General features: G+C 40.8%; 1 protein-coding gene and 1 pseudogene across 1 annotated transcript; one reads left to right on the top strand and one right to left on the bottom strand.

Annotated features, from left to right (window-relative positions):
* The first annotated feature begins 231 nt into the window (after window positions 1–231).
* TSPAN16 (tetraspanin 16) lies at window positions 232–18,330 on the top strand. Its single transcript, XM_036751733.1, has 7 exons — window positions 232–288; window positions 945–1,151; window positions 2,891–2,965; window positions 11,862–11,969; window positions 12,980–13,117; window positions 13,777–13,860; window positions 18,245–18,330. Exons 1-7 carry the CDS (start codon window positions 232–234, stop codon window positions 18,305–18,307), a joined length of 732 nt encoding a protein of 243 aa, XP_036607628.1. The 3' UTR covers window positions 18,308–18,330.
* A 1,082-nt stretch (window positions 18,331–19,412) lies between these two features.
* The window catches only part of LOC118833405, a 39,616-nt pseudogene continuing 31,551 nt past the window's right edge, over window positions 19,413–27,477 (bottom strand).

Raw genomic sequence — 27,477 nt, 5'->3', positions numbered from 1 at the left:
TCTTACAGGCAGGTGATCCGGCAAGGCCCTGCAGTCAGGAAACAAAAAGCACTGAAGGTCACCATCCCATCTGTCCTGCCTTCCTCAAGAGCACTGTGGACACCCCGCTGCAAGCCTTGACTTTCTACCACTATCCAGGCCACTGTCCTGCAGATTTCCTGGAAAGCCAGAGACTGCTCTTTGGAGATACAGAATTAGCATAGCCATCTCCTGGGCTTCAAACAGAGGGAGATGGCCCTTTTTGCTCTCCTAAAAATCCTGATATTTCTTTTTAACAGCATCATATTTGTGAGTATGAGACCAAGAAGGGATTTTGCCTGTGCCTTCCATCTCCTTTACTCAACCCAGACATATTCCAGGGGAGGGGGAATTTCTGAGAAGCCTCCTATATCTAAAGCTTCCCTATATTCCTACATTCTGCCTGAGTGGGTTACAGAGATTCTTCCTGGCTCAGTTGGGAGGGATCACTCATGCTAGGGAAGCCCATGGGTCAGAGTTCATTATCTCCCAGGCTAGGGTCATTGGGCACTCCGCTCATACCCTTCTGGTGGCTATCCCACTCAAACTGCTTTTTCATCATCTACTTCCATTCTGCTCTCTCTTTTCCGAAAGCCCTCATCATAGGTTTTCTTTGGGAATAGATGAACTGGGCAATACCTGTGCTTGAAGGGAATGGTTAGGATGAGTTGGGGGAGTGGGCCCAATTTTCTCTGGCCAGCCTGTTGAGAGCTGCCAACACTCTGGAAACACCTAGATAGCAAGTCACCACCTATGCTTCCAAATGCCACCCCGGGGCAGCAAGGAAAATTTCCCTAGTCCAGGAGTTTAAGGAGGTAGAGCTGGACACAGAGAGGAAGTTTTCTGATAAAGACATTTTTTTTCTCCAGTATCAAAATACTAATGAAAGTCATCTCCCCATTTTTCTCCCTCTTTCTTCTCACCAGTTTGGGGGATTGGGACTGCTGGCCATTGGCTTGTGTTTGAAAATAGATGGAAGCTCCTTTACTGACTTTCTGGGAGCTACAGTCTCACCATTCACTCAGCTGGTGGTTATCAGATACCTCTGCATCATCATTGGCAGCATCCTCATGTTCCTGGGAATCCTGGGCTGCTGGGGAGCCATAAGGGAAAACAAGAGCCTGCTGTTGCTGGTAGGTAGAAGGAGGATGTTGGGCCTGAGAATTCTGCGGGTGTGAACCTGATTTTGGGTTCTATTCCCAAGTAGCTTTGGGCAGAGGAAGACCCTCATTAAGCCCAAGCCCTGCTAGGGCCAAGCGGCTACTTTTCTGATAGATCCCCAGAGTGAGTATGAGTCAATGTAGTTCATCCTCCCACTAGAAGAATAACACAACAAGCATGTCACAGGGAAGATGAGTGAATAGCATCATCTTTGTGCCTTGTATGTGTAGGCAGAGCTGTACTTAGGATGGGGTGACTGAAGCTTTGCTCCAGGTGCTGAACTTTTAGGATATTGGCAGCACTTGCAATCCTTCATTAGCATGGGATCAACTAAACTTAGTGCCTACTTAGCAAAAATAATTAATCAAAATAGGAAGCTGCAAGACCGTGCTTCTTTCCCACAGGAGCCCCGCTCAGCTGAGATTCTCACTAGCCTGTCACCTGCCCTCCCCCCCACTTCTCAATGTCTTCCCTCCCTCAATCCCCCAACCTAAACTTCATTTTAAAAAGGTGATTTGAACAGAGAAGAAAATTATAGACCAATTTTCCCTAATGAATATAGATGCAAAATTTTAAAATAAAATATCAGCCAAGAGATTACATCAACTTATCATGAGGATGATACACTATGACCAGGTGGGATTTATACCAGGAATGCAGGGCTGGTTCAATATTAGGAAAACTATCAGCATAATTGACCATATCAATAACAAAATTAACAGAAATCATATGACTATTTCAATAGATGTAGAAAAAGCTTTTTGACAAAATACAACACCCATTCCTATTTAAAACAAAACCACTGGAGAGCATAAGAATCAATAGAATTTTCCTTAAAATGATGAATAGCATCTATCTAAAACCATCAGCAAGCATTATATGTACTGGGGATGAGCTGGAAGCATTTCCAGTGACATCAAGGGTGAAACAAGGATGTCCATTATCACCACTGTTATTCAATATTGTACTAGAAATGTTAGCTTTAGCTATAGGACAAGAAAAAGAAATCGAAGAAATAAGAAAACAAAACTATCACTCTTTTCAGATGATATGATGGTGTACTTAGAGAATCCTAGAGAATCAACTAAAAAACTACTTGAAATAATTAACAGTTTTAGCAAAGTTGTAGGATATAAAATAAAGCCACATAGACCATCAGCACTTCTATGTGTTACTAACAAAGCCAAGCAGCAAGAGATAGAAATTCCATTTAAAGTAACCACAGACAATATAAAATATTTGGGAGTCTGCCTGCCAAGACAAACCCAGAACTATATGAACACAATTACAAAACACTTTTCACACACAAGTTGATTTGAGGGCATGTTTTATGGCTCTTGCTCCAGGTACAAAAGTTCCTAGTTATTGCTCTTGGTGAGAACATGTCATAAGAAGTTAAGCCTTTTCTTTCTCTAGTGACTATTCTCATTTTTGAATTGCCTAAATTCATCCCTGTGGCCCTCCATGAATTCAAGACTTCTTTTAAAGTTTAGGGCAAGGAAATGCTTGCTATCTATTTGGTTTCGCTGATGCCAGAATCTAGGTAGGAATGTTGTTACTCAAGAGACCAATTGAGACATTGAGGGATTGGCCAATGGGTGTATTTTTCTTCTTTATTCAGAAACATTGTTACCAATGAGTAGGACCCTACCTTAGGGATCTAGGAGTCAAAGTGTGACCCATAGCAGTGACCAGATCTCTTTTCCTCCAGTTCTTCATTATTATATTGATCGTCTTCCTGATCAAGATGGCAAGTGCTATGATCATCCTGGTCTTCTCCTCAATTGTAAGTTCAGAGTTGGTTTTAACTTATAGTGAGAACAGGAAGATTGCATCCCATATCTCTTTTTTTATTTTTTAAAAATTTAATTGAAATTTCTTGGTTTTTACATCAACTTCATTTCAGAAAATACCCTCCCAGTAAGCTATGTCTCATAATAAAAAAAGAGGGGGGAAAAGGAGGAATTCAGCAAAACTAACAGTATATGCAATATTCTGCATTCATAGCACCTCACTTCTGAAAAAAAAGAGAGGAGAAAGTGCATCTGAATTTTCTTATCTGTTCTTCAAGGTTGACATGCTTTAAAAGTTCTTAAGGAAGGTTAGCTGTTGTGGGGAGTTGGGCTGTGACTAAGATTATGAATCAAGAGACTGGGATGTTGGAAGTCTGGGAGGTGAAGAAGCCTAGTGTGGGGGAATGTTCTATGGGAATAGCTAATAAAGGGTGTGATAAATTGCACCAGTATTTCAGCAAAGGTATTTGGGAGTGCCAGGAAGTTACTATAAGTGGGGATGGAAGCAGAAAGCAGGTGTTTTTATTATTCTTTTACATGACTGGGTGGTAATTTAATCTCCAATGTACTTATATCTTAAACCTTTAAAAATGAAAATGAATTAACATTCTAAGTTAGGTCTTCTGGTTTTATAAATTTCCCTATACATGTTATTGTAATCAACCACTCTCACTGCCTTTTAGTCTTATTTTTATTTATAGTACTGTGGTCATTGGGTATATTGTTTCTCCAGATCTGCTTACTTCACTCTGCATTTGCTCATATAAGTCTTTCTATGTTTCTCTGAATTCCTCTTGTTCATTGTTTCATATGGTATGATATTCATAAATTGCAATTTGTTCAGTCTTTCCTCAATCAACTGGCATCCACTTCATTTCCAGTGTTTTACTATCACAAAAGGTAGCCATTAATATGGTGAGAAAGTTTGGTGTGGGGAGAGTGTGGTGGAGACTTCTGGACAAAATGGCTTCCTGAACAGAGGCAGATCATCCAGCTCTCATGCAAAAACATGAAATTATTTGTACTAGGTTGAATAATTAACATAGTAAGATTCTATAGTAAGTGACTTCATCCACTCCAGAACTACATAAAAATCAGCCAGAAGCCTGGGAGCAACAGAACAGGGGAAGCTGGCAAACTCAATGCAGACACAGGCAAACAAAACCATATCCTCCCAATGCAAACATAAACAGGCCAGTGACGTACGTAGACTGTGAGATTCTAGGTCCAGAGGCAACAACAATGGAGGGCCCCCTAAGAAAGCACCATGGTGGTCACAGTGCTTCAAAATGTGGACCTGGAAGCCCCAGGAGTGGTAAAAACCAGGGCAGTGCAGCAGTGCTCAGACTTGAACAGCCCAGGAGCCCAGAGACTCTTAGGTCACTAGCATCCTGTCCTGAGTTATGAGAGTTATGAGAGAGGGCACTAAAGATCCAGCATGCTGAACCTCAAAGATTTCGGGGGGCCTAAACCTGACAAGCAGACATCAATGCAAAATCTTAAGGTACTTAACGTGAGCCAAGCAGGGCCAACTACTCCACACAAAATTCTTGGCAGGGGACAGAGACTGGCTGTAGCACAATTTAGGAACTAAATCTGGAGCCATGAGTAAGTCAAAGAAGACACTGACCAGTACAAATAAATTATTGTCCATCAGAATAAGAACTCTTGTAGTAATTTCAAACATAGGGGAAAAAAGATTCTCCATAAAGACTACGTGAATACCTAGAAGAAATGAAGCAAAAGATTTAAAAATGAAATAAAAATTATAGAAAAAAGAATTGAAAAGAGAAGAAATAGCTTAGAAGAGAAAGTAGCAAACCTTACCCAAGAAAAGTACTGCCTGAAAACTGCAATAGACCAAACAAATCAATAGCTCATTGAGACAAGAAACATCAATCGAAAGATTAAATGAAGAAAAAAATATAAAACCTAGAATTTAAGAATTAACAGACTCCTTGAAAACCAGGATTTAAAAAAGACTGGAAACTATATTTCAAGAATAAACAAAACCTTTTCAGATTTATTAGAACCAAGGGGCAAAGTAACAAAGGGAAAAATGCATTGATGATCTCCTGAAAATAAAACAAAAGGAAAAGGCCCAAGAATGTCATTTCATAGCCAAAATCCAAAGCTCCAAAGTCAAAGAAAAAAAATACCACAAGCATCAAGAAAGAAGCAATTTGTGTACCAAGTAACCAGTTAGGATTGCACAAGACCTGGCAGCTTCTACTCAAAACCAGAGGAGATCTTGGAATACAATATTTCAAAAGGCAAAAGATATAGGCTTACAATCAAGAATAACTTATCCGGCAAAGCTGAATATAACTCTACAGAAGGGGAAATGAAACTTTAATGGAATAGAGGACTTTCAAGCATTTCTCATGAAAAGGCCAGAATTGAGTAGGAACTTTGAAATCCTAACATGAGTCGACACCTTGAAAAGCAAATTTATTGTAACAATGACGATGTAGTGAAAATGTCTTAAATGAGGAAAAAGAAACAAGTGTCCCTTTAGAACCTTAATGCCTAAAAAAGAGTATTGACGGAGTTAAATAAGAAAAACAGAGGTCCTGGAGGTGAATTGTTCTATCTGAGGGTTTTAAGAGGGGAAAGAAAAGGACAGGTAAATGGAATGAGTTACTGTAGAGGAAGAATGGAGTATGACTTGTGATTTCTTGTAATTGGAATACTTGAGGAAAGAGTATAAGAGGTGGGGAAAAGGGGATGGGAAGAGAATAAGCATTTGTTAATCTAGTATTAATCTACTATGTACAAAGCACTGTGCAAATATTATCTCTTTTGGGTATCAGATTAACCTACTTAACTGAAATAAACAAAGCATGATCAATACACACAAACAGTTTGGTGTAGAAATATATCAAACTCAACAGGGAAAAAAATAGGGATGGGAAGGATGGTATTAAGAGAGAGGATAATACTGAGGAGGGAATAGCTGCAGGCAAAATAAATTTCCTGATCCTAAAGGGGGAACTAAAAGGGGGGAAGAAAAAAAAGAACTAGAATGTAAGGGGTGCCTATCACTCATAGAATGACTGAGTCAATTGTGGTAAATGAACATAATGGGATACTACCACATAAGAAATTACAAAAGATTATTTCAGGGAGTCCTCGATGGTATCAAATGATGCAGTGTGAAGTGAGTAGAACAAGGAAAACGATTTATACGAGGACAAAGAAAAACAACTTTGAAAGCTTTAAGAAATCTGATTAATGCAGTGACCAACTGTGCCTCCAGAGGATCTATAATGAGGCATGTTACTTGCCTCTTGACAGAGAAGTGATGGCTTTGGGGTATATTTTGTACATGGCCAATGGGTGAATCTTTCAAAGTTGTTTCTCTTTACAATGTGAAGTCTTAAGCCACTTTGAAAGACTTTAGAACTCTGATCAATACAATGACCAACCACAAATTCCAGGGGACTGATGTAACATGTACTCACCTCCTGACAGAGAGGACATGGTCTCAGAGTGCAGATTGAGACATACTTTTTTTTTCATGGCTAGTAGGAGGATTTGTTTTGCTTAGCTATATATTTTTGTAACAGGGGTTTTGTTTTTATTTCTTTCTCAATGGGAAGAGAGGAGGAGGTAGGGGAGAGAGAGAAGGCAAATTTTCACTAATTGAAAAAATAAAAATATTTAAAAAATTTTGAAATGAAAACATTACAGTATTAAATCTTTGTGTTTTACCTGACCATTCTTATTTGTTTCAAATCTTTCACAACATCCAGCTAGATGGTGCAGTAGACAGTGTTGAAAGTGGAGCCAGGAAGACCCATTTGTTTCAAGGTTTTTTTCCTTTCTCTTGATTTTTAATGTGAGAAGGTTGGAGAGGAGAGGTGAACTTAATAATAGTAACATCAAAAAAAGAGAGAGAAAGGCATTGAAACTTTTTAAAAAAAATGCATGGAAAAGAACAGAAGCACGAAGAAGGAAGTATAGATAAGCAGGACAGTTTTGAAAGTAAGATATGGAATTATTATATACTTTTTTAAGCAAGCAGCATGAAATTTAGATTTATGGTTTCATATGCAATCCTCTTTTTGTGTTCTGCTGTGTAAATAGATGATCTTTTTCAGTATTTAAGTTCAGAATTAAAGATAAAATAAGATAAATAAAAAGAAACACTGTGGTGATAGGACACTTGTGGAGAGGGAGAGACTCTTGGAGTGAGAGCGGGGAGCTCTTGTGTGGAAGAGATGCCTGAGGGCTTGAAGGCATGAGGTAGCAGAAGCAGTTGTGTGGTACTTTGTCTGAGGTCTCCTTGGCCTATGTTGTCATCCTATTGTGAGGGAGGGTGTGAATAGCTATTTACATCAGTCTGAATTATGGCTTGCCAGGTCTGGGACCTATACCCAGCATGTAGCAGGTTGGGAAGTTAAGCTGTGAAGTCAAATCTGATCCATCTTCTAGTTCCTGTCTCTTAAGCAAGGTGCTTAGGAGGCACAAGACATTCCTAAAATGGTGAAGGGTCTAGATAACATGTCACGTGGAGGGCAAGTGACAGAACTAGGGACAGTCCCTAAGGATGTGGAGTACCCCTGGGATCTACGTTTGACCCCGTGTTGTTTAACATCTTTATCTATGATTTGGTTAAAATCATAGGCGACATGGTCATCACATTTGCAGATGACATAAAGCGAAAGGGATAATTAGCACACTAGATAGAAGAATTGGAAGCTGAAAAGATCTTGATGGGCTGGAACACTGGGCCAAATCTAATAAGATGGAATTCAATGGAAATAAGTATAAAGTCTTATAAACATGCTTCATAAGTACCTGATGGGGATGTACAGTTAGACAGCAGTGTATCTTTTTTTTTGTCAGGAGAAGAGACATGAGAACTATTTTTAAGCTCTTAAAAGTCTAGCTTTTTGAAGAGAGACTGGCGCCAGAGGGCTGAAATAGGAGTAATAAATGGAAATTATCAAGAGGCCAATTTAAGTTTGATGTGTGGGGAAATTTCCTAATAATTAGAGCTGTTCAAAGGTGGAATGGGACCCCTCAGTTGGGAGTGGGTTCTGCTTCCTTGGAGGTCTGCAAGCAGAGTCTGGATGACCACCTTTTGAAAAGTAGGTTATAATGGGGTGTGTCGTAAGGGAGATTTGTTTCCAAGTATGGCATGGACAAGATAGCCCTGGACATCTCTCTTCTCTCTCTTAAATTCGGTGATTCTGTGGCTTCAGAGATACGTGAGTACTCTCTTCAGAAACTGAAGGTGCATCTTTGGAAGAAGGAGGTGGAATTCTCTATGGCTTTGGAGTTCAGAACTAGGGCCAGTAAGAAAGCGGATTTCAGCTCCATAGAAGGAAGAGCTTTGTAATAACAGAGCTGTCCAATGAGCATCAAACACCTCCATCTATGGAGGGATTCAAGCACCGTTGTCAAGGTCCCTCAGCCTCCAATACAGATACATCTAAGAGAATAAAGAAGGACTCAGAAACTGTTGTCAAGAACGTGGCTGTCTCTGATTTTGTGACAGAGTCATAATCATCCAAACCCAATGTTTGTTTGTACCTGAGATCTTAGGCATCTAGCAACACAAAGAAAACTTCTCTGCCACAAAAAGGGCTCACTTTTAACTCGCTTAGACCCTCTCTTATTCACAGAACCAGTTTTGTAGTATAAACAACTGCTTACTGGAAATCAGCTCAGAGACCCAGAATCTCCCTGCTTTTTTATATGTTGACTATAAGCAATCTCCAGATGGGAAATTCAGGACAATTGCCTTGTAAGGACAATGGGTAGCAGCTGCTGTCTTCCTATTCCCACAGCTCAGCTCCCCTGACAAAGAGGCTGTAGCTAGAGCAGGGGTTCTTAATTTGGGGTCTGGGAACCTAAAGAAAAATTTGATGATTGTATTTCAATATAATTGGCTTCCTTTCTAATGTGTTTTATTTTGTGCCTTCAAAAACGTTTTTCTAAGAAGGGGTCTGTAGGTTTCAGTGGACTGCCAGAGAGATCCAGGACATACACACACACACACACACACACAAACCAGTTAAAATCCCCTTTCCTGAGGGTATTTCTGCACTGGGTGGGAGACTGGACTAGATGTTACCTCTTATGAACTCAAAGGTTCCATGGGGTTTTTCTGAAAAGAGTATGAGCATTAAGGTCTATAATGTGGCTGAATTCTAGGGCATTCAGCCCCCCTGAGGTTCTCTCTTTAATGTTTCAAATCAGCCGTGGCACACTATGAAGGTGGATCTGATCATCTTCCACATCTCTAGCTCTGCTAGCATGTGGTTCTGTGGGTGGATTCTAGTGTCCCTGACCAGACTGGGAGCTCACTGAGGGCTTCCAAATCTTTCACAACATCCAGCTAGATGGTGCAGTAGACCGTGTTGAAAGTGGAGCCAGGAAGACCCAAGTTCAGATCTGGCCTCAGACGTTTACTGGCTGTGTGACCTCGAGCAAGTCACTTCATGTCAATCAATAAACATCTATTAAATGCCTACTATGTGCCAGTCTAGATGGAGAAATGGATAGAGTGCCTGTCCTGGAGTCAGAAGGACTCGTCTTCCTGAGTTCAAATCTTGCCTCAGATCCTTACTAGCTATGTGACCCTGGGCAAGTCACTTAGCTTTTTTTTGCCTCAGTTTCCTCATCTGTAAAGGGAACTGGAGAAGGAAATGGTAAACCACTCCAATATCTTTGCCAAATAGGGTCAAGGAGAGTCAGAGAAAACTGAAAAAAAAAATGTGTCAGGCATTATGCTAAGCCCTGGGGATATAAAGAGAAGCAAAATCAGTGCTTGTCCTGAGAAAGCTTACAATCTAATGGAGGAGACAACATGCAAACAAATATATATAAAGCAAGCTATGTACAGGAAATAATGAAAATAGGAAATAATTAATTAACAGAAGGAAGGCAGTAGAATTAAGAATTGGGGAAGGCTTCCTGTAGTTGGTGGAATTTTAGTTGAGACTTAAAGGAAGACAGAAAGGTCAGTAGCCAGAGGGGAGAAGGAACATCATTCCAGGCATGGGGACAACCAGAGAGTGCCCAGAGCTGAGAGATGGACTGTCCCGTTGGTGGAACAGTCAGTAGGCCAGTGTCTCCAGATCAAGGAGTCCATCCTGGGAGGTAAGGTGTAAGGAGACTGGAAAGATAGAAAGCGGCTAGTTTATGAAGGACAAACAGAGCATTTTGTATTTGTCCTAGAGGCGATAGGGAGCCAGCTACCAGAGTTCATTGAGTAGGGGGCGACATGATCATCAGACCTGTGTTTTAGAAGAATCACTTTAGTGGATGAATAGAGGGTGAAGTGGAGTGGGGAGAGACTTGGGGCAGGCAGACACATTAGTGGGCTATTGTGATGAACCAGGCATGAGGTGATGAGGGTCTGCACCAGCTGTGGCAGTGTCAGAGGAGAGAAGCAGGTGTATTTAAGAAATGTTGCAAAAGTGAAATTGACAGGCCTTGGCAATAGACTGGATATGGGGGATGAGAGATAATGAGGAATCCAGGATGACTTCTAGGTTGTGAGCTTGAGGGACGGGGATTATGGTGTTACCCTCTCCAGTAATAGGGAAGGTAGGAGGTGGGGAAGTTTTAGGGGCAAAGATAATGAGTTCCGTTTTGGAGATGCTTGTTGGATATCTAGTTAGAGATGTCTGAAGGTCAGTTGGAGATGCAAGACTGGAGGTCAGCAGAGAGATTGGGGCAGGAAAGACGGATTTGAGAATCATCGGCATAGAGATAGTGATTAAATCCGTGGGAGCTGATGAGATCACTAAGCGAAGTAGCATAGAGGGAGAAGAGCAGAGAGCCCACGGCAGAGCCCTGAGGGACACCTGTGGTTAGAGGGCACAATCTGGATGAGGATCCAGCCAAGGATAGAGAGTAGGAATGGTCACATAGGTGGGAAAAGAACCAGGAGAAGATGGTGTCCAAAAAACCTAGAAGAGAGAGTATTAAGGAAGAGAGAGTGATCAACAGTGTCAGCGGCTGCAGAGAGGTCAAGAAGAATGAGGATAGAGAAAAGGCCTTTGGGTTTGGCAACTAAGAAGTCATCGATAACTTTGGAGAGAGAAGTTTTTATGGAACGATAAGGTCAGAAACCTCAGTTGCCTCATCTGTAAAGTGGGAATAATAATATAGTATTATTGTACTATATTATACTAATAAGTATAATATAGTAAGTATATAGCATATATAATAATATAATATAGTATATAATAAGTATACTGATTAGTAATATAATAAGCATACTAATACTATATTATACTAATAATACATATTACTAACAATATAGTACTAATAATACTACATTATAGTATTGTTGTGAGGATAAAATGTGATAGCCTTTGTAAAGTACTTTGCAAATCTTAAAGCAATATACGTATATTAGCTATTATTATCCAATGCAGGGCTGGTCGCAGAATAGGGATTTAACAAAATCATCGCTGAATTAAGTTGTTATCGTTTGTGGTTACTTATCTGTCTCTCAATCCCCAGCCTTCCCTTTCACATAGGCCTTTCATGATCCCCCAGAGGTTAGAATTCTTCTTCCCTCTGAAATGACCTCATGCTTACTTGGGAAATATTTTTTATTTCCTTATTTTTATACATCTTGGTTCTTACCAGTAGAACGTAAGCTCCTTGAGACCTTCGGAGTATTTTGTGTTTGTCTCTGTGACCCCAGAGCCTAGCATAGCAAGAATTTATTAGATGCCTGCGGCATTGTGTTGGGAACTGAATTACCGAGCGCTTGGATGCGCTGTTGTTTCAATTCAACTCATTTGTTAATTGCCTACTGTTTGGAAGCGCTGTGCTGAGCGTTGGTTGAGATGTGTTAGCTTACAGCCAACATGTATCGTTGCACATATAATCACGGAAAGTTATACACCTTCATTCTAGGCAAACGCGCTCTTCACACACATTGATTCTTGGGCAGTTGGCACGTTACGAGAGTCCTATGGCAAGGAAGAAAACATCACAAAAATGTGGAATACCACCATGATGGAGGTAAGCTAAGCCATTCCGAGAGATTCTCTCTGGTGGCCAAGAATGGAGGGACTTTCCCTGCCTGACCCGGAAAGGCCGCTTGACTCTCGTGGAAGGAGTCTTACTAGACAAAGGAAAACAAGAATCCTCTTCTCGACAATCAGCCTGGCTGGCATCATGAGAAAAGCCCCTTAGGCAGTAGAATGCTTTCCTAACTGATGTTGAGAGAAAGGACTCCAGGCCTCGTTTTGGGCTGACATTATACAGCTGATTCATTTCAGGGACTGGGACCTAGTCAGGAAGGAGGGCGGTGATGGTGGAAGTAGATAGGACTGGGAATCAGGAGACCTGAGTTCGAATCCCTACCTTTCCACTTACCTCCTGTGTGGCCTGGGCAGAATCGTTTCACCTAATGGAGACTCAGTCTCCTGATCGATAAAACAAGGTTGGACTTAAGGATCTCTCAAACCTCCTCCAATTCTATGATACCGTATCATATGATGGTAACTCCACTTACCTTCTCTTGGGCTCAGTTTCCTAATCTGGAAAATGGGGATAATCATTCCAACCTCGGCTACCTCGCAGGATTATAGTGAGGGGCAAATAAGAGAATGGATGGTAAATGGGAAACACTTGGAAGAGTTTCAACCTTATATAAATGAGAAGGGCTATTGGGCCGCTAGATGGTGCAGCAGATAGAGAGCTGGGTCTGGAGTCAGGAAAACTTGAGTTCAAATGCAGCCTCAGACTCTTATAAACTGTGTGACCCTGAGCAAATTCACTTAACTGCTATCCGCCTCAGTTTCTCCAACTGTAAAAAAGGAGAAATAATCTCACTTACCTCCCAGGGTTTTTGTGAAGAAGATCAAATGAGATAATATTTATAAAATTGGCACTATTCCCTTCTATCTTACTACCAATAATGTATCTATCCATATGGGGATTTTAGTAATAGATATTGCTTCAGGTAAACAAGGCTCAGCTCTCTCTGAGAAATTCAGGACCCATAAATTAGTTTTCTTTCTTCTTAGCTGAACTGCTGTGGATTCCACAACTATACCGATTTCAGCGGCTCTAAATACCAGAATCTAAGTGGTGGCCACTATCCTGCCTTTTGCTGCAAAGAAAATTTACCTTGCCGGGAGTCTGGCATTGCTAATGACAAGGAGGTAAAGTATAGAGGCTTAATACTAAGTTTCTAATAAAACAAATTTTATTTTTAAAAGAAAAGATGGTATGGCAACTCTCCTAGCCTTCCCAAGCTATACTTTGTTTCCTGGTCTGGACTCTGCTGTTTATTATCATCATCATGTCTGGGTGGCTGAGTTGATTCAAGGTTTCCTGGTGTAAGGTGGGAGAGTAGGAAGGGGATGGAGGAAGAATTCAGAAGGATGGGTACCAAGATCAGTTAGTAGGGCATCCGCAGCAGATGTAGGGTCAAAATTAGGTTCATAAAAAGGTTGCTCGAGGATGACAACAGACAAAGGTTGGCCCTGGAATGGCCTGGGTTGGCCACTTGGCTTAAGGTGGGCAAGTAGGTATTGATCTCTTTCAATGTGTGGCATTCAAACATCACGCTGCACATCAAAAAGTAAGAAATTATCTTATATTCCAGAAGATCTGACTCCTGCCCATATGAGTGTAAGCTCCACATTAGCCTCATAGAAAAATTGCTAGTTAGGGCTCTGTTGATAACAGGCAATTTAGATCTTGAAACATATTTAAAGTATTGTTATTGCTTTTATCTGCTAGAATACAAAATCGAAAGTCATATGATTTGCTTAGGGGTGGAGGGGAAGGTTTTGATCTATCCTTTTTTTCATCTTAGGGATGCTTACATAAACTGAAGGAATCTCTGGAAAATAATGGAAAGTTGATTGGAGGTGTTGGGTTGGGAATATTAGTCTTTGAGGTACGTGTTTTATTTTCACATTTGGCAAAGTTTTGTTTGTGATTGCTAAAGGAAATTTTGGAGGTGTATTTAATTTGGAGACCTTAGAAATGGCGCCCACTTATTTTCTGCCTTGTAGTTATGAATTTTTCAGCAATACTGAAAGAGTAGGAGTTGGGGCATAGGTTAAGGCTTCAAATCAGGACAGACAACTTCTCAGGGATATAGAAACAAGCCAAATGAAGTGGAATTACAAAAAATCAAAATGGGCCCTGTGGAAGACAAATTATTATTTTCTTATTTGGTATTTTATTTTCCCCCAGTTACATGTAAAAACAATTTTTGACATTCATTTTTAAAACTTTAAGTTCTAAAGTCTCTCCCTTTCTCCCTCCTCACCCCCCTCATTGAGAAGGCAAATGATTTGATATAGTTTATACATGTGTAGTCATGTAAAACATATCCATAACAGTCATGTGGTGAAAGAAAACAGACCAAAAACAACAACAAAAAACTCAAGAAAAATAGACAATTTTTTTGTGTTGTTCAGTCATCTTTCAGTTGTGTCCAACTCTTATGTGACCTCATCTGGGGTTTTCTTGGCAAAGGAGTGATTTGCCATTTCCTTCTCCAGCTCACTTTACAGATGAGAAAACTGAGGCAAACAGAATTAAGTGACTTGTCCAGGGTCACACAGCTGGTAAGTGTCAGAGGCCAGATTTGAACTCAGGAAAATGAGTCTTCCTGACTCCAGGCCAGGCACTCTATCCACTAGAGTGCCATCTAGCTGCCTTATTATTTAGAAGAGTCCATTGCCTCTCCCTGAGCTTTAATACTGTAATATTCAGGGGCCCAAATCCTGCCTAAACTAAAGGAGCAACAAGATATACAGTTACATACTTTAAAAACCAAAAGGGGGCAATATAGTATAATGAAAAGCACACTGGATTTGAAATCAGAGGACCTGGGTTTGAATCCTATCTCTGCCATTTCCTGCCTGTATGATCTTGGGCTTTGTCTCTCTGGGCTTCTGTTTCCTCATTTTGGTTGGACCAGATTCCCTCTGAAGTCCCTTACATTTCTACATCTGTGATCCTATGATCCGCAATTTCACCAGTTTCACCAATAGATTTCACGGCCCTTCCCAGAAGTTGCTGAAACTAAAAGCTTCATCAGTTGGCAGTCAACGTTCTGGTGATCAGCCTCTCTAAACCAGCCTGTACTGGTGGTTTTTCCTAGCTGTGTACCGCCATTCATTCATTCACTCATGCAACAAGCATTTTTAGGCCCCTGCTATGTATATACTGTGCTAGATGTTGGGGATGGAAAGATGAGAACCAAATAGCTCCTGCCCTTGGGAGTTTACATTTTATTGAGAGAGTAACCAGGTAAATTCTCTCTCTCTCTCTCTCTCTCTCTCTCTCTCTCTCTCTCTCTCTCTCTCTCTGTCTGTCTCTCTCTCTTCATGTCTTCGTATAAATTGTACACACATACACACATATATGAGATAGATAGATAGCAATTTTGGCAGGGATTGGGGATAAACCTTATGTGGCCTCAAGTGGCACTTAAGTTGGCCCATGATGGAAGCTAGGGATTTTGGGAAGTAAAGATGAGCAGGAAGAGTATTCTAGGCATAGGCGTCAGCCTATGCAAGGGGATAGATACAGGACATGGAACGTCATTTATGAGGTGCAGCACAATAAGACCAGTTTGACCAGAACCCAGCATGTCTGAAGAAGAGCCCTGTGCGACAGGTCTGGAAAAGCCAGCTGGTGTCAGACTTACCAAGCATTGTTATTACTTCCACCTGTTCAAGGTTTTCAATGACAGTCAAGCTTGTGCCTGATCTTAGAGGCAGAGGGAATTATTGGGACTTTTTTAAGGGGAGGAGAAGGGTTCAAACCAGTCAAACCAGTACTTCAAGAATATTAGTTTGGCAGCTATGTGGCAATTGGATTAGAGAGGGGAGAAAACGTAGGTAGGGTGACCAATTATTAGACTCTTGGAACTGGTATGGGTGAAAGGTGATGAGGGCATGAACTGTGATGGTGACTGTAAATGGAGAGAAGGAGACACGTGTGAGAGATGTGGAGGTGGAGTCCATAGTACTTGGCAACTGAATGGTTGGGGGTGGGGTGAAGGAGAGAGGAGGCTAAGGCAACATTGAATTTCTTTTTTTAAGTGAGAGTTTTTATTTTTTTATGTAAATATTTTATTTTTTTCCAATTGCATGTAAAGATAGTTTTCAACATTCATTTTTTATAAGATTTTGAGTTCCAAATTTTTCTCCCTTCCCTCCTTCCGTCTCGATATAGGTTATATATGTGCGATGAACAACGTTGAGTTTCTAAGCCTGACTGGAAGGTACCTTTAATAGAAATAGGGAGGTTAGGAAGAAGGAGAGGTCTGGGGAGGAAAGATAATGAGCTTTACTACGGACACATTGAGATTGAGATGCCTATGGGAGTGCCAGGCCTGGAGTTCAAATCTGGCCTTAGACACTTCCTAGTTGTGGGACCCCGGTCAAGTAACTTAACCCTGTTTGTCTCAGTTTCCTCATTTGTAAATTGAGCTGGAGAAGGAAATGGCAGAAAAATTACTGTATCTTTGCCAAGAGAACCCCAAATTAGTTCCAACAGACGTGACTGAAATAACTCAACAACAAAAATGGAACATCTACTTGGAAATGTCTAATAGGCAGTAATGTGAGACCAGAACTCTTAAACGGGAGTACACATGAACGCATAGAGGTGAGAATCATTGGTATGAGATGATTATAGGCACTGATGGAGATTACAGAGATGGAAGATGTAGGGAGGGAGAAGAGAAGATGGTCCAGGATACAGACTTGGGGGTAGATCCAGAGTTAGGGAGCAGGATGGTAATCCTGCAAGGGAGACTGAGATGGAATAGTCAGACTGGTGGGAGAAGAACCAATAGGAAGCAAGGCCATGAAAATCCGAGAGGAGAAGGTATCCAAGAGGAGAAGGTGGTCAACCATGTCAAATTCTGCGGAGGTCAATGGTGAAGAGTGAGAGAACACCGTTAGATCTGGCAAGTAGATCTCTAGTAACTTTGGAGAGAGCAGTTCCAGTTGAGTGGTGAGGTTGGAAGCCAGATTTCAGAAGCGAATGAGAGAAGAGGAAGTAGAGGAACTGAGTGTAGACAGCATTTTTAAGAAGTATGACTGGGAAGGAGTGCGGGAAGGAACAGAAGATGACAATTAGAAGTAATAAGAGGATCTAGGGAGTTTTTTTTAAGGATGAAAGAGACTCAAGAGTGTTTGTAAGCAGCAGGGAAGGAACCAAGAGGGCAAAGAGTATTAGAGGAAGAGTGGGGGTGATAGTGGAGGCAATCTGCTGGAGAAGACAGAAGGGCATCAGGTACATGTAGAGGATTTGGCCTTGGTAAGGAGAAGGGCCACCTCTTCATCAGAGCCTGGAGTGAAGGAGGAGCTAGTGGGGAGATGGCAGCTGTGTAGAGGATGTATTTGAGGAGGGGAGAGACTAAAAACAGGAAGACCAATTAGGAAAGTACTACAATGGTCTGGGTGAGAAATGATGAAGGCCTGATGAAGGTGTCTACATAACTGGAGACACTGGAGAAAAGGGGATGAATATGAGAAATGCTGCAGTGTTGACATCGATGGAACTGGGCAACAGCTTGGATTTGGGAGCTGAGAGTGAGAAGGAAGGGTCAGGGATGACATGGATTACTGGGAGGTGGTACGCTCATCAGAAATAGAGATATCTGAAGGAAGGGTAAGATTAGGAAAACATAATGGGTTTCATTTTAGCTATGTTGAGTTTGGAATGCTTGAGGGAAATCGAGGAGGAGCTAGCTAACCAGCAGGTATGTGATGAGAAATAACTGGAGTTCAGGGGAGAGACTGAGGCTGGATATGCAGATGCCTAAAGGTGATACACGGGAGCTGATAAGCAATTCAAGAGAAGGTGTCCTGAGAGAAGAGTAAGAGCCTGCAGGAATTGTGAACTAAGGGAGGAAAAGATAGATAATGGCCCAGCAGAGGAGCCTGAGAAGAAGCAGACAGGTAGAAAGAGAACAAGGATGAGGGAGAAATGTCAGGGAAGCCAGGGGAGGAGAAAGTCTAGGAAGATAGAGGGGTCAATAGTATCAAAAAGTGTCAAGATGTCCAGGACACAAGAAGGCCATTGGACTCAGCAGGTAAGAGCTCATTGGCCAGTTTTAGCAGGCTTGTGGGGGTTGAACTCAGACTGAAAGGGACTGAGAACATAGAAAACTGCTAAAAGTGTGGAAGTTGACTCTTCATTGTGTGGGCTACATTTTCCATGAATATGCTAATATAATTCTATGCTAATTTTCAAATACAAATCAAACCCAGCATTGAAGATGGTATCGCTGTGCTCTTCTCCCTCTTCAGGTGGCAGCCATGGTGGTCTCCATGATCCTGTTTTTCAAAATTGATGACATTTCCTACGACTGAGATCTCTGCTGGTACCGCCTCCCTCCCTGCTGTGAGAACAGCACATATCTAAGCAATGATGTTTACTGCATGAAAAATGCTACTTTGTATTAATAAATAATGCTAAGTATTCAGCTTGGAGCAGCAAAGATGAAGAATGGGTACCATGCATTTCTTTTCACCAGATAATGGATGTTGATGGGATGTGGTGTCTATTCTCTATGACTGGAAAATTGTAAGAGTTTACTTTCACTAAAAGTTATTAACGTCATTTAAACATCATTTCCTTAAAGAAAAAAAAAAGAAACACAAAAAATATTTTAATGGATTTGTCTCAAACATACCCTTGGACCAGAAAGTGCTCTTGTGTGCCTTTTCTTTGGACTTCTGGAAAGTTCAAAGTTTTGTAAAGGAATATCGGTGGGGGCTGGCCAGTGTCTCCGGGCCGTAATGAATGAGCTTGATTTCTCTACACAGCGTTGGTCTCTTTTTACAAAACTTTGGCATTTTGGGTTTGACGGTAAAATATCTGGAGTGGGGTGAAAGACAATAATCACAGCCGCTGACTTTATGGAGAGCTTTAATTCATTCTCATCTGATGCCCAGATGAAACCTGCAAGGTAATAACAGCTGTCATTTACACAGCCCTTTAAGGATGGCAAAGCACCTTTACACACGATTTCTTATGTGATTCTCACAGCTCTGTGAAGTGAATGCTATCACGCCCATTTTTAGATGGCACCCTGAAGCTCAGAGAAGTTGACATGATTTGCCCATGGTCACACAGCTAGCGCATCTCTGTGCAGGATTCAAACCATACTCTTTCAGAAAATTAAAAAAAAAAAAGGCTTGTTAAGGGAAGTTTTTTCTTACCCTAATGGTCAAAATCATACCTTTGTGGGGATCAGACCGAAAGGTAGTGGGTTTTTTTTTGGGGGGTGGGGCACCGGGAAGCCAGAAACATTGCCTTCCTTGTAGACAAAACGGATACCCTGACAAAGGACTCTGGGAGAGAACTTCCTCGATTTTAAGCTCATCTTCAGCGCTTCCCCACACTTGGACTGTTCCAGTCGAGGACAACCCCCCCTCCCCCACCTTGCCCCAAACTCACTCAAGGCAAGGCAGGTTAATTGGGTGACGTGAGCACACGTGGCTCTTCACGAGTTCGAATGCGCCTGCGCGTGGCGTGAGGCTGGGCTGGGGTGCCCTGGTAGGCGAATGGCAGCGGGGCGAGGCCTCTAATGACTGACTGCCCCCCACCCACGGTGGCATGTGGGGGCGGGTCTGGGCTCGGCAGGTAGGTAGGTGCTCCTGCTGCATCTCCAGTCCTTTGGCGCTTCTGATGCGATTTCCCTGGCCCTGAACTCACCCTGATGCCCTAGTGAAGGGAGAGCGCGTTTCTGCCTTGCCATAGGCTCACGGTTAAGATCGGTCTTGTCCCTCTCTGGGAGAAGGAAAAATGCAGGGGCCCTCCCAGCTACTTGAGGTGGCGGGGCTTAGGCGCCCAGGGCGATCCCGCCCCACCCCACCCCACTCAGGGCTTGCTCACCAGCCCCAGGTGCAGGATCTCACATGCCTGTCCCCCACCCCTCACATGTTGCGTACTGCTCTCCCAATAGCCCTCCCAACGTGTCCCACACTCCCCACCAGCTCCAAATCTATGATCCTATAATATTCTCAGTCACCCAGTTTGAAATGTTTTTTGTACTCCAATAATTACGAATACTCTCTCCAGGATGCAGGTCGACACGCCCATCCTGTGTGACTCACGTTGAATTCTCTTAGCGCGGTGGCAATACCAACGGAGCACATAGGTTCTCCACCAGTTAGCGTTCACATGACCTTCCCATCTTTCTGGAGCATATATTTCTCCGATGGCATTCTTTCCACCAATTTTCCCTTGTCGGTCACAGAATCAATAAACTTTTATTAAATACCTAATGACACGGGCACCATACATACTAAGTGCTGGGGTTAGAAAGAAAGGTATGACAATCCCCGCCCTCAAGGAGCTTACAGTCCAACGGGGGAAGACAACGCACAAAAAGAAGCCCAAAGGGGGATGTGGATGGTGGAGTTTTACTTTGGGTGAGATTGGGAATTTTCTTTTTCTCTCTGTCTCTTTCACTCTCTCTGTCTTTCTCTGTCTCTGTCTCTCTGTTTCTGTCTCTCTTCTCTCTGTCTGTCTCTCTATCTGTCTTTCTCCCCTCCTCCTTCTTGCTGAACTATCTCCCTCCCAGTGGACGGGCTCACTCACTCTGAGTATTGCCTCCTATAGTCTAATTTGTATCACTTCTCTGCTTTCTCTTTTCTATCTGCTTAGATAAATGTGCTTATTTTTTATTTACTCTTCAGGATGTTCTTTTTGTATAAGTAGCATTTGATGGGAAGGGAGTTAAGCCCTTGGATACAGCTTAAAGCACTCCTTTCTTGGTAAGGGTGGTGAGCAGGAGAGTAGCTTGAGCCTAAAAATCATTTCCCCTAGACTAAGTAATATTTAGGGAGGCAAAAAGATACCATTCTAGTCTGATATTCCACCTCGAAGGAGAGGAGAGTGGGCAGGTCTCATGGTCCCAGTCCCTTAATACCCTTCATTGTTGTAGTTTGTCCTTCCTTCTGGAAGAGGACTGTGACATCAGAGATGTGATGCCGTGACTTGCAAGTGAATTGGATTTAAGTGAGGGAGGGCTGTGCAAAATCACCAGCCTCAGTTTCTCCTCCAGAGCTATCTGGGTCCAGTGGCAAGATAGAGATGAGGTCGACTGGAGATGGCCTCCTAATGCCCTGCAGTGAAAACTCAAAGTGTCCCTTGGAGCGGGTGGGTGAGATTCTAGAGGTATCTATTCATCACCTCTCCCTCCCTAATAGCTACATTTAGACAAACCCATGTGGACATATACCAACCTGGCTCCTTCTCACGTTCCCAGTCTTCTTCCATTTTACCCCCCTCCACATGCTCTATATAAAAAATCTGGCTTCTTGCTTGTCCTAACACATGATATTCTGTCTCTCAATTCTGTGCCTTCTTTGTCTTTTGGCTATGCTTACCTCCTCAACTGTGACTCCCAGCTCCCCTGGCTTCCTTCAAGTCTTAGCTCAAATATCCCCATCTCTAAGGGCTTTTCCTGGTCCCCTACACCAGCCTCCTCCCCTCCACTGCCTCCCACCCCAATTCCTGGCCAAGGTCTTTCCCTTGGTATTACCTGTATCTTGTATGTACATAATTATTGGGGGAAGCTAGGTGGCACATTAGATAGAGTGCTGGACCTTTTAAAAAGACTGGGTCACCCTATTTTGCATGGTTTGGAAGTACAGGGGAATAGGGGCTACTCATGGCCCAATCCCTCTACTGATTGGTATGGAAACTTTGTCTTGCTTCATTTTTAACCTAGGCTGCTTCACTCCTCCTTAGACAACCTGCTTCCTCCCACCCTCTGCTCCTAGAGGCTCACTATATTGATGCTAAACATAGTGTGGATACTTGATCAGCTTGGCCCGCTGCAGTTCAAAATTCCCCCAGCTCAAGGAATATACCAGTCTCAGCCTCCCCACTGGCTGGGATTATAGGCATGTGCCACCAAGCCCAGCTCAGCTCCACAATTTAAATATTTACAGTATTACACTTTCTTTTTTCCTTTTTTTATAGCTCTTTTACACTATTAACCAACTGGAATTGATCTCAGATGAGGTATGACCATCACCTCAAAGGTGATGACCTTTATCCTGCATTTGGTCTACCACAGCAAAAAGTTCCTGGCTATCTTACAAACATGAGAGGCAACATGGTGTAGTGATAATGGCTAACATTTATATGACATTTAAGGTTTATTATTTCAATTGATCCTGATGTAGTAGCAATTAGATTTGAAGATCTTTCCCACCCATTAGTAGGCCATGTGGCCTGCTGATGTCACAAGAAGCCTAAGTTACATGGTGGGAGGAGCTTCCCGACAGGAAAAGGAAGTTACGTCACAGAAAATGCTGAGAGAGAAAGATGTCATGCTGCTGGTGGCTGCTAATGGCTGCCCTCATGATTGTTAGAAGTGAACGGGCTGACTTAGCTATACTGTGAGTTTGTTTTGGGGAAGATCCCAGCAGGGGATCAGACATGTTTGGGGATAGCAAGTTTTCAGGCTGTGATATGGTATTTTAAGTTCCTTGCTGTTATGATAAAGTGGGCTGACTGGCTGTGGGAGCTGAACATTTGGTTATGGGATACGATTTTCTAGTGTCTGAATAAATGTTAAACTATTACCTTCTTTATGGAGAGTCTTTCATACTTTGTGATACAGAACTACACAGGCATATTCATGATTATGGTTGATGTTGTGTTAATTGCCTTACTGTTTCACCTGATCACAACCCTGTGATGAAGATACTCTTATTATCCCAATTTTACAGATGAGGAGACTGAGGCTGAGAAAGGTTAAGTAACTTGCCTAGGGTCACACATTTAATAAGTTATACCTGAGGCAGAATTTGAACTCAGGTCATCCTGACACTAACTCTAGAGCTCAGTCCATTGGAAACAAGACTTCTTACATAAATGTGTGCAGTATATACATAAACGTATATATGAATCTATACATAAATGTACACAATATAACTAACAAAAAAAGTGAACTATAGATTCTAATGCAAGCAGGTGAATTTGACATCATAGACACCCCTGAAATTTGAGTGGCTGGGACCCCTTACTGGAATGTGGCTCTGGATTTTTTTCCTCTGGAGTCCCAAAGTCAAGAATACAGTGAACAATGAAGTGTGTAGTGCATTGCCACAGGAGAGGCATTACCCAGTGGGAAAAGTCCTATTGCACAATTCAGAAGATTAGCCATCTCTAAGCAAATGAAATCTAATTTAAAGGGAGCTTTGCTCATTTCTGAGTGTTATGCATTTTACTTTAAACATCCATTAAAAAAAAAAGAACAGGATGAGTCAAGTGGAAGTGAGAGGGGGTGAGAATGAGTAACTAATTTTATTAAAAAAAGGATATAAACTCTAAGATTTTCTGTGTCCAATGGAGAATATTGTCTGATGGGGGCTTCTTACCAGACAATTGTCCCCTAAACTCCTGCTTGATGTAACTAATAAATATGAATTTTAATAGATTTGATTGCTAAACACAATGCTGGGTTATTTTGTTTATTCAATTTTTGCCTCATCCTACTGATGTTTTCTTATCAAACCTTTGCTCCCAGCTTCTATGATTCTATTTACAAGGAGCTAATTGGAGAAGAAATTTCCCCAACTGGACTAAGCACATTCTAAATTCATTTCTAATTCATATCTAACCCCAGCTGGGCCCTCACTGCTGCAAGGACATCCTTTTATTCTTCACTAATTGATTCCCTATCTCACTCCCTTTGAAAGCTTTTCTAAACCTTTTCTTTTCTCTGGAAACTTCCTATACATTCTTCTTCCCTGCAAGTGTCCTTCTGAGGACCTCACCTCTTTCTTTATTGAAAAAAATAAGATGGTTCCCCAATAACCTCCCTCTTCTCCTATTCATCTCAAAACCCCTTGACATTATCTTCTCTTCTCTCCTCCTTTCTCCCTAGTCTCAGAAGAAACCTCTCTTTCCAAATTACCAAGGACCTCATAAGTGATAAATCTGGTCATCTTTTTTCACTCCTTCTTGGCCCATCTGCAGTATTTTGACTCCCCTCTCCTCCTGGATACTCTCACCTCTCCTGGTTTGCCTGCTGACTGCTTGTTCTTAGTCTCCTTCACTGGCTCTAGAGGCAGCTGAAGATGCAGTCAATAAAGAAAAAAGCCCCGAGTCAAGGAAATTCTGAATTCAAATCCAGCCTCAGACACTTACTAACTGTGTTACCCTAGGCAAGTCATTTAACTGCTGTCTGCCTCAATTTTCCCATCTGTAAAACAAACATAATAATAGCACCTTCTTCCTAGGGTTGTTGTGAGGATAAAATGAAATAATATATATTTTTTGAAAGCACATAGCCTAGCACATAGTAGGGGTCATATAAACACTTATTTCCTTCTTCTTTTCCTCTTCATCCACATCACACCATATAACTATGGATGTTTCCCAAAGTTCTGTCCTAGGTTCTTTTCTTTCTTGGTAGCCTTATCAGCTCCCATGGGTTTAACTATCATCTCTATTCAGATGACTTGAAGATCTACACATCCAGCCCATCCTTCTCCTGAGCTTCAGGTCCATGTCATCATTGTTACCTGTCTATTGGACATTTTAGACTGGATGCGCCAGAGGTGTCTTAAACTCAGTGTGTCCAAAACAGCTCATTATTTTTCCTCTCTTATAAACTTCCCTGTTTCTGTCAAAGCCAGCACCATCCTTCCATTGGCTCAAGTTTGTAGTTGGCATTTTCCTTAACTCTTTGCTCTCTCTCTCTCTCATATTCTTTTAAAAATGTTTTTAAACTTAAATACAAAATGAGAAAATAAAAAGAATATTTCCATGTACACCACAGAACCAAAGAAGATGCAATATAAAACAATGAATTTCCACTTCATAAAAATCTATATAATAAATCCTAGAAATTATTTTCAAAGCAACTCAATTTTTCTGTGATTCCTTCTAGGTTTTCTTTTGTTCTCTGCTGTGTACTATTTTTTTCCCTCCTCCCCACCTCCCTACCCCACCCTAGAGAAGACTACAATTAAATGCAAAAATATACATATAAATACATATCTATAAACATATACACACATATATACATATACACACATATGCATACATGTAAGACCATACTATGCATATTTCTATTTGTCAGTTCTTTCTCTGGAGGTGGATAGTATCTTCCTTTGTAGATCTAAGTCTTTTCATGTTTTTCTAAATCCACAAACTCATCATTTCTTATATCATAGTAGTATTCCATCATAATCATATATGCACAACTTGTTTAACCATTCCCCAAATGAAGGACATCTATCATTTTAGCCAATCTGATAGATGTAAGCTGATATCTCAAAGTTGTTTTAGTCTGCATTTCTCTGATCAATAATGATTTAGAGCATTTTTTCCATATGATTATATATACTTTTGATTTCTTCATTGAAAAACTGCCTGTTCATATTCCTTGGCCATTTATCAATTGGGGTATGACTCATATTCTTATAAATCTGACAAAGTTCTTTGTATGTTTGAGAAATGAGACCTAAATATTGAATAATATTGGTGACACATAGGGTAGTTTCCCTATTTTTCTCTTTTAATTAAATCTATTTTAGTTTTAACTTTATCTGAGATCATGATTACTACCCTGGCTTTTTTTTTAACATAATAAATTCTACTCCAGCCCTTTATCTCTGTGTGTATCTCTCATTTTTATTATGTTTCCTGAAATTGATATATTGTTGAACTCAGATTTTTAATTCATTCTGCTATCCATTTCTGTTTTAAGGGTAGATTCATCCCATTCACATTCTAAACTGTAATTACTTGTATATTTCCCTCCATCCTATTTTTCCTCACTATTCTTCTTGCCCTATTTACCCTATCCCTTCTCATTAGTCTAATTTACTTCTACTGCTACCTTGCCCTCCCAATCCTAATTTAAGGATTAAATTCCTGAATCTACCTACTCCTCCAAGAGTCTCTCCCTTATCCTCTCCCCTAATCTGACAATTTAAACTACCTATCTTTCTAAGTTTTTCTCTTATCCCCTCCTCCCTCCAAATTCTTAATCTATGCATCCTTCTAAAAATCCCTCCTTTATGCTATCCTCTGACAATCTTATTTCTTTCTAAAGATTTTTATATCCTTCTAGATGTGTATGTTGGTCTGTCTTTAACCCATTTCCAATGAGAGTAAGGTTGCAGCACTACCAGTCCTCTCCGTTCCCACTTGCTTCTTCTCTATCAATTCTCCCTTTCATGCTTCATTTTTATGAAATAATTACTTTTTTATCTCTCCTTACACATTTTTTTAAGAGTCATCCCATTATGCACAGCTGAGTCCAAGCCTTTCTTTCAAACTACCCAAATAATGATGACAGTCACAATAACACTGATAACACTTTCACATATAAGGAATAAACAGTTTGACCTTACAGAGTCCCTTATAATCAGTTTTTAATGTTTATCTTATATTTCTCCTGTACCTTATATATTGAATTTTCCATTAAGTTCTGCTCTTTTTGTCACATGAAAATCTTTCAGTTCATTAAATGTACATTTTTTTTTCCACTCAAGATTATACTTAACTTTGCTGGGTATGTTACCCTTGGATGTTATATAACCCCAGTTCTTTTGCTCTGTGAAATATGGTGTTCCAAGACCTATGGTCCTTCAATGTAGTAGTTGCTAGGTCTTGTGTAATCCTGATTATAGCTCCATGATATTTAAATTGTTTTTTTTCTTGTTGCTTGCAGTATTTTCTCTTTAACTTGGGAGCTTTGAAACTTGGTGATGATATTCCAGTAAGTTTTCCTCCTGGGATCTTTTTCAGATGGTAATTGGTAGATTTTTTTACTATTTCTGCTTTACCTTATTATTCTAGAACTTCAGGAGAATTTTCCTTAACAATTTCTTGTAATATTGTATCAAGATTCTCTTTTTGATCATAATTTTCAGGTAGTCCATCTATTCCTATATTGTCTCTCCTTGATCTGTCCTCCAGATCAGTTGTTTTTCTGATGAGATGTTTCACATTCTCTTCTGTTTTTTCATTCTTTCAATTTTTACTATTTCTTTAATTATTTCTCTTTTTATTCTTTTTCTTATTTCTTATTTTATTATTTCTTCATTATAACATCATTAGCCTCCCCTTGCCCAATCCTAGTTTTCAAGGAATTATTTTCTTCCTTAAGTTTTTCATTCTCTATTTCAAGTTGGTTGACTTTCTTTTCATAATTTTCTTGATTTTCTTGGATTGCTCTTATTTTTTTCTAATTTTTCCTCGATTTCTCTTATTTTATTTTTAAAGTCCTTTTTAAGTTCTTCTAAGAACTCTTTTTGGGCTTGTGACTTTTTGATGTTTCTCATTGAAAAAGGAGTGATTTATTATTTTTTTTAGCTCCATTGTTTTCCTTTGAATATGAATCCAAACCTTCTCTATCCCCACAATAGCTATCTATGGTTGGGCCCTTTCTCCTTTGCTTGCTTATTTTTATTTTTATTTTGTTTCATTTTAGTTTTAGCAGCTTATTATTGATATTCAGGTTCTAGTCCAGACATGTGGGGAATGATGTCCCAGGCCTTGG

The sequence above is a fragment of the Trichosurus vulpecula genome, chromosome 1, assembly GCF_011100635.1.
Source record: "Trichosurus vulpecula isolate mTriVul1 chromosome 1, mTriVul1.pri, whole genome shotgun sequence".
NCBI classification, from domain to species: Eukaryota; Metazoa; Chordata; class Mammalia; order Diprotodontia; family Phalangeridae; genus Trichosurus; species Trichosurus vulpecula.
Note: the sequence above shows the minus strand (reverse complement) of the source record. Positions and strands in the feature narration are given on the sequence as shown.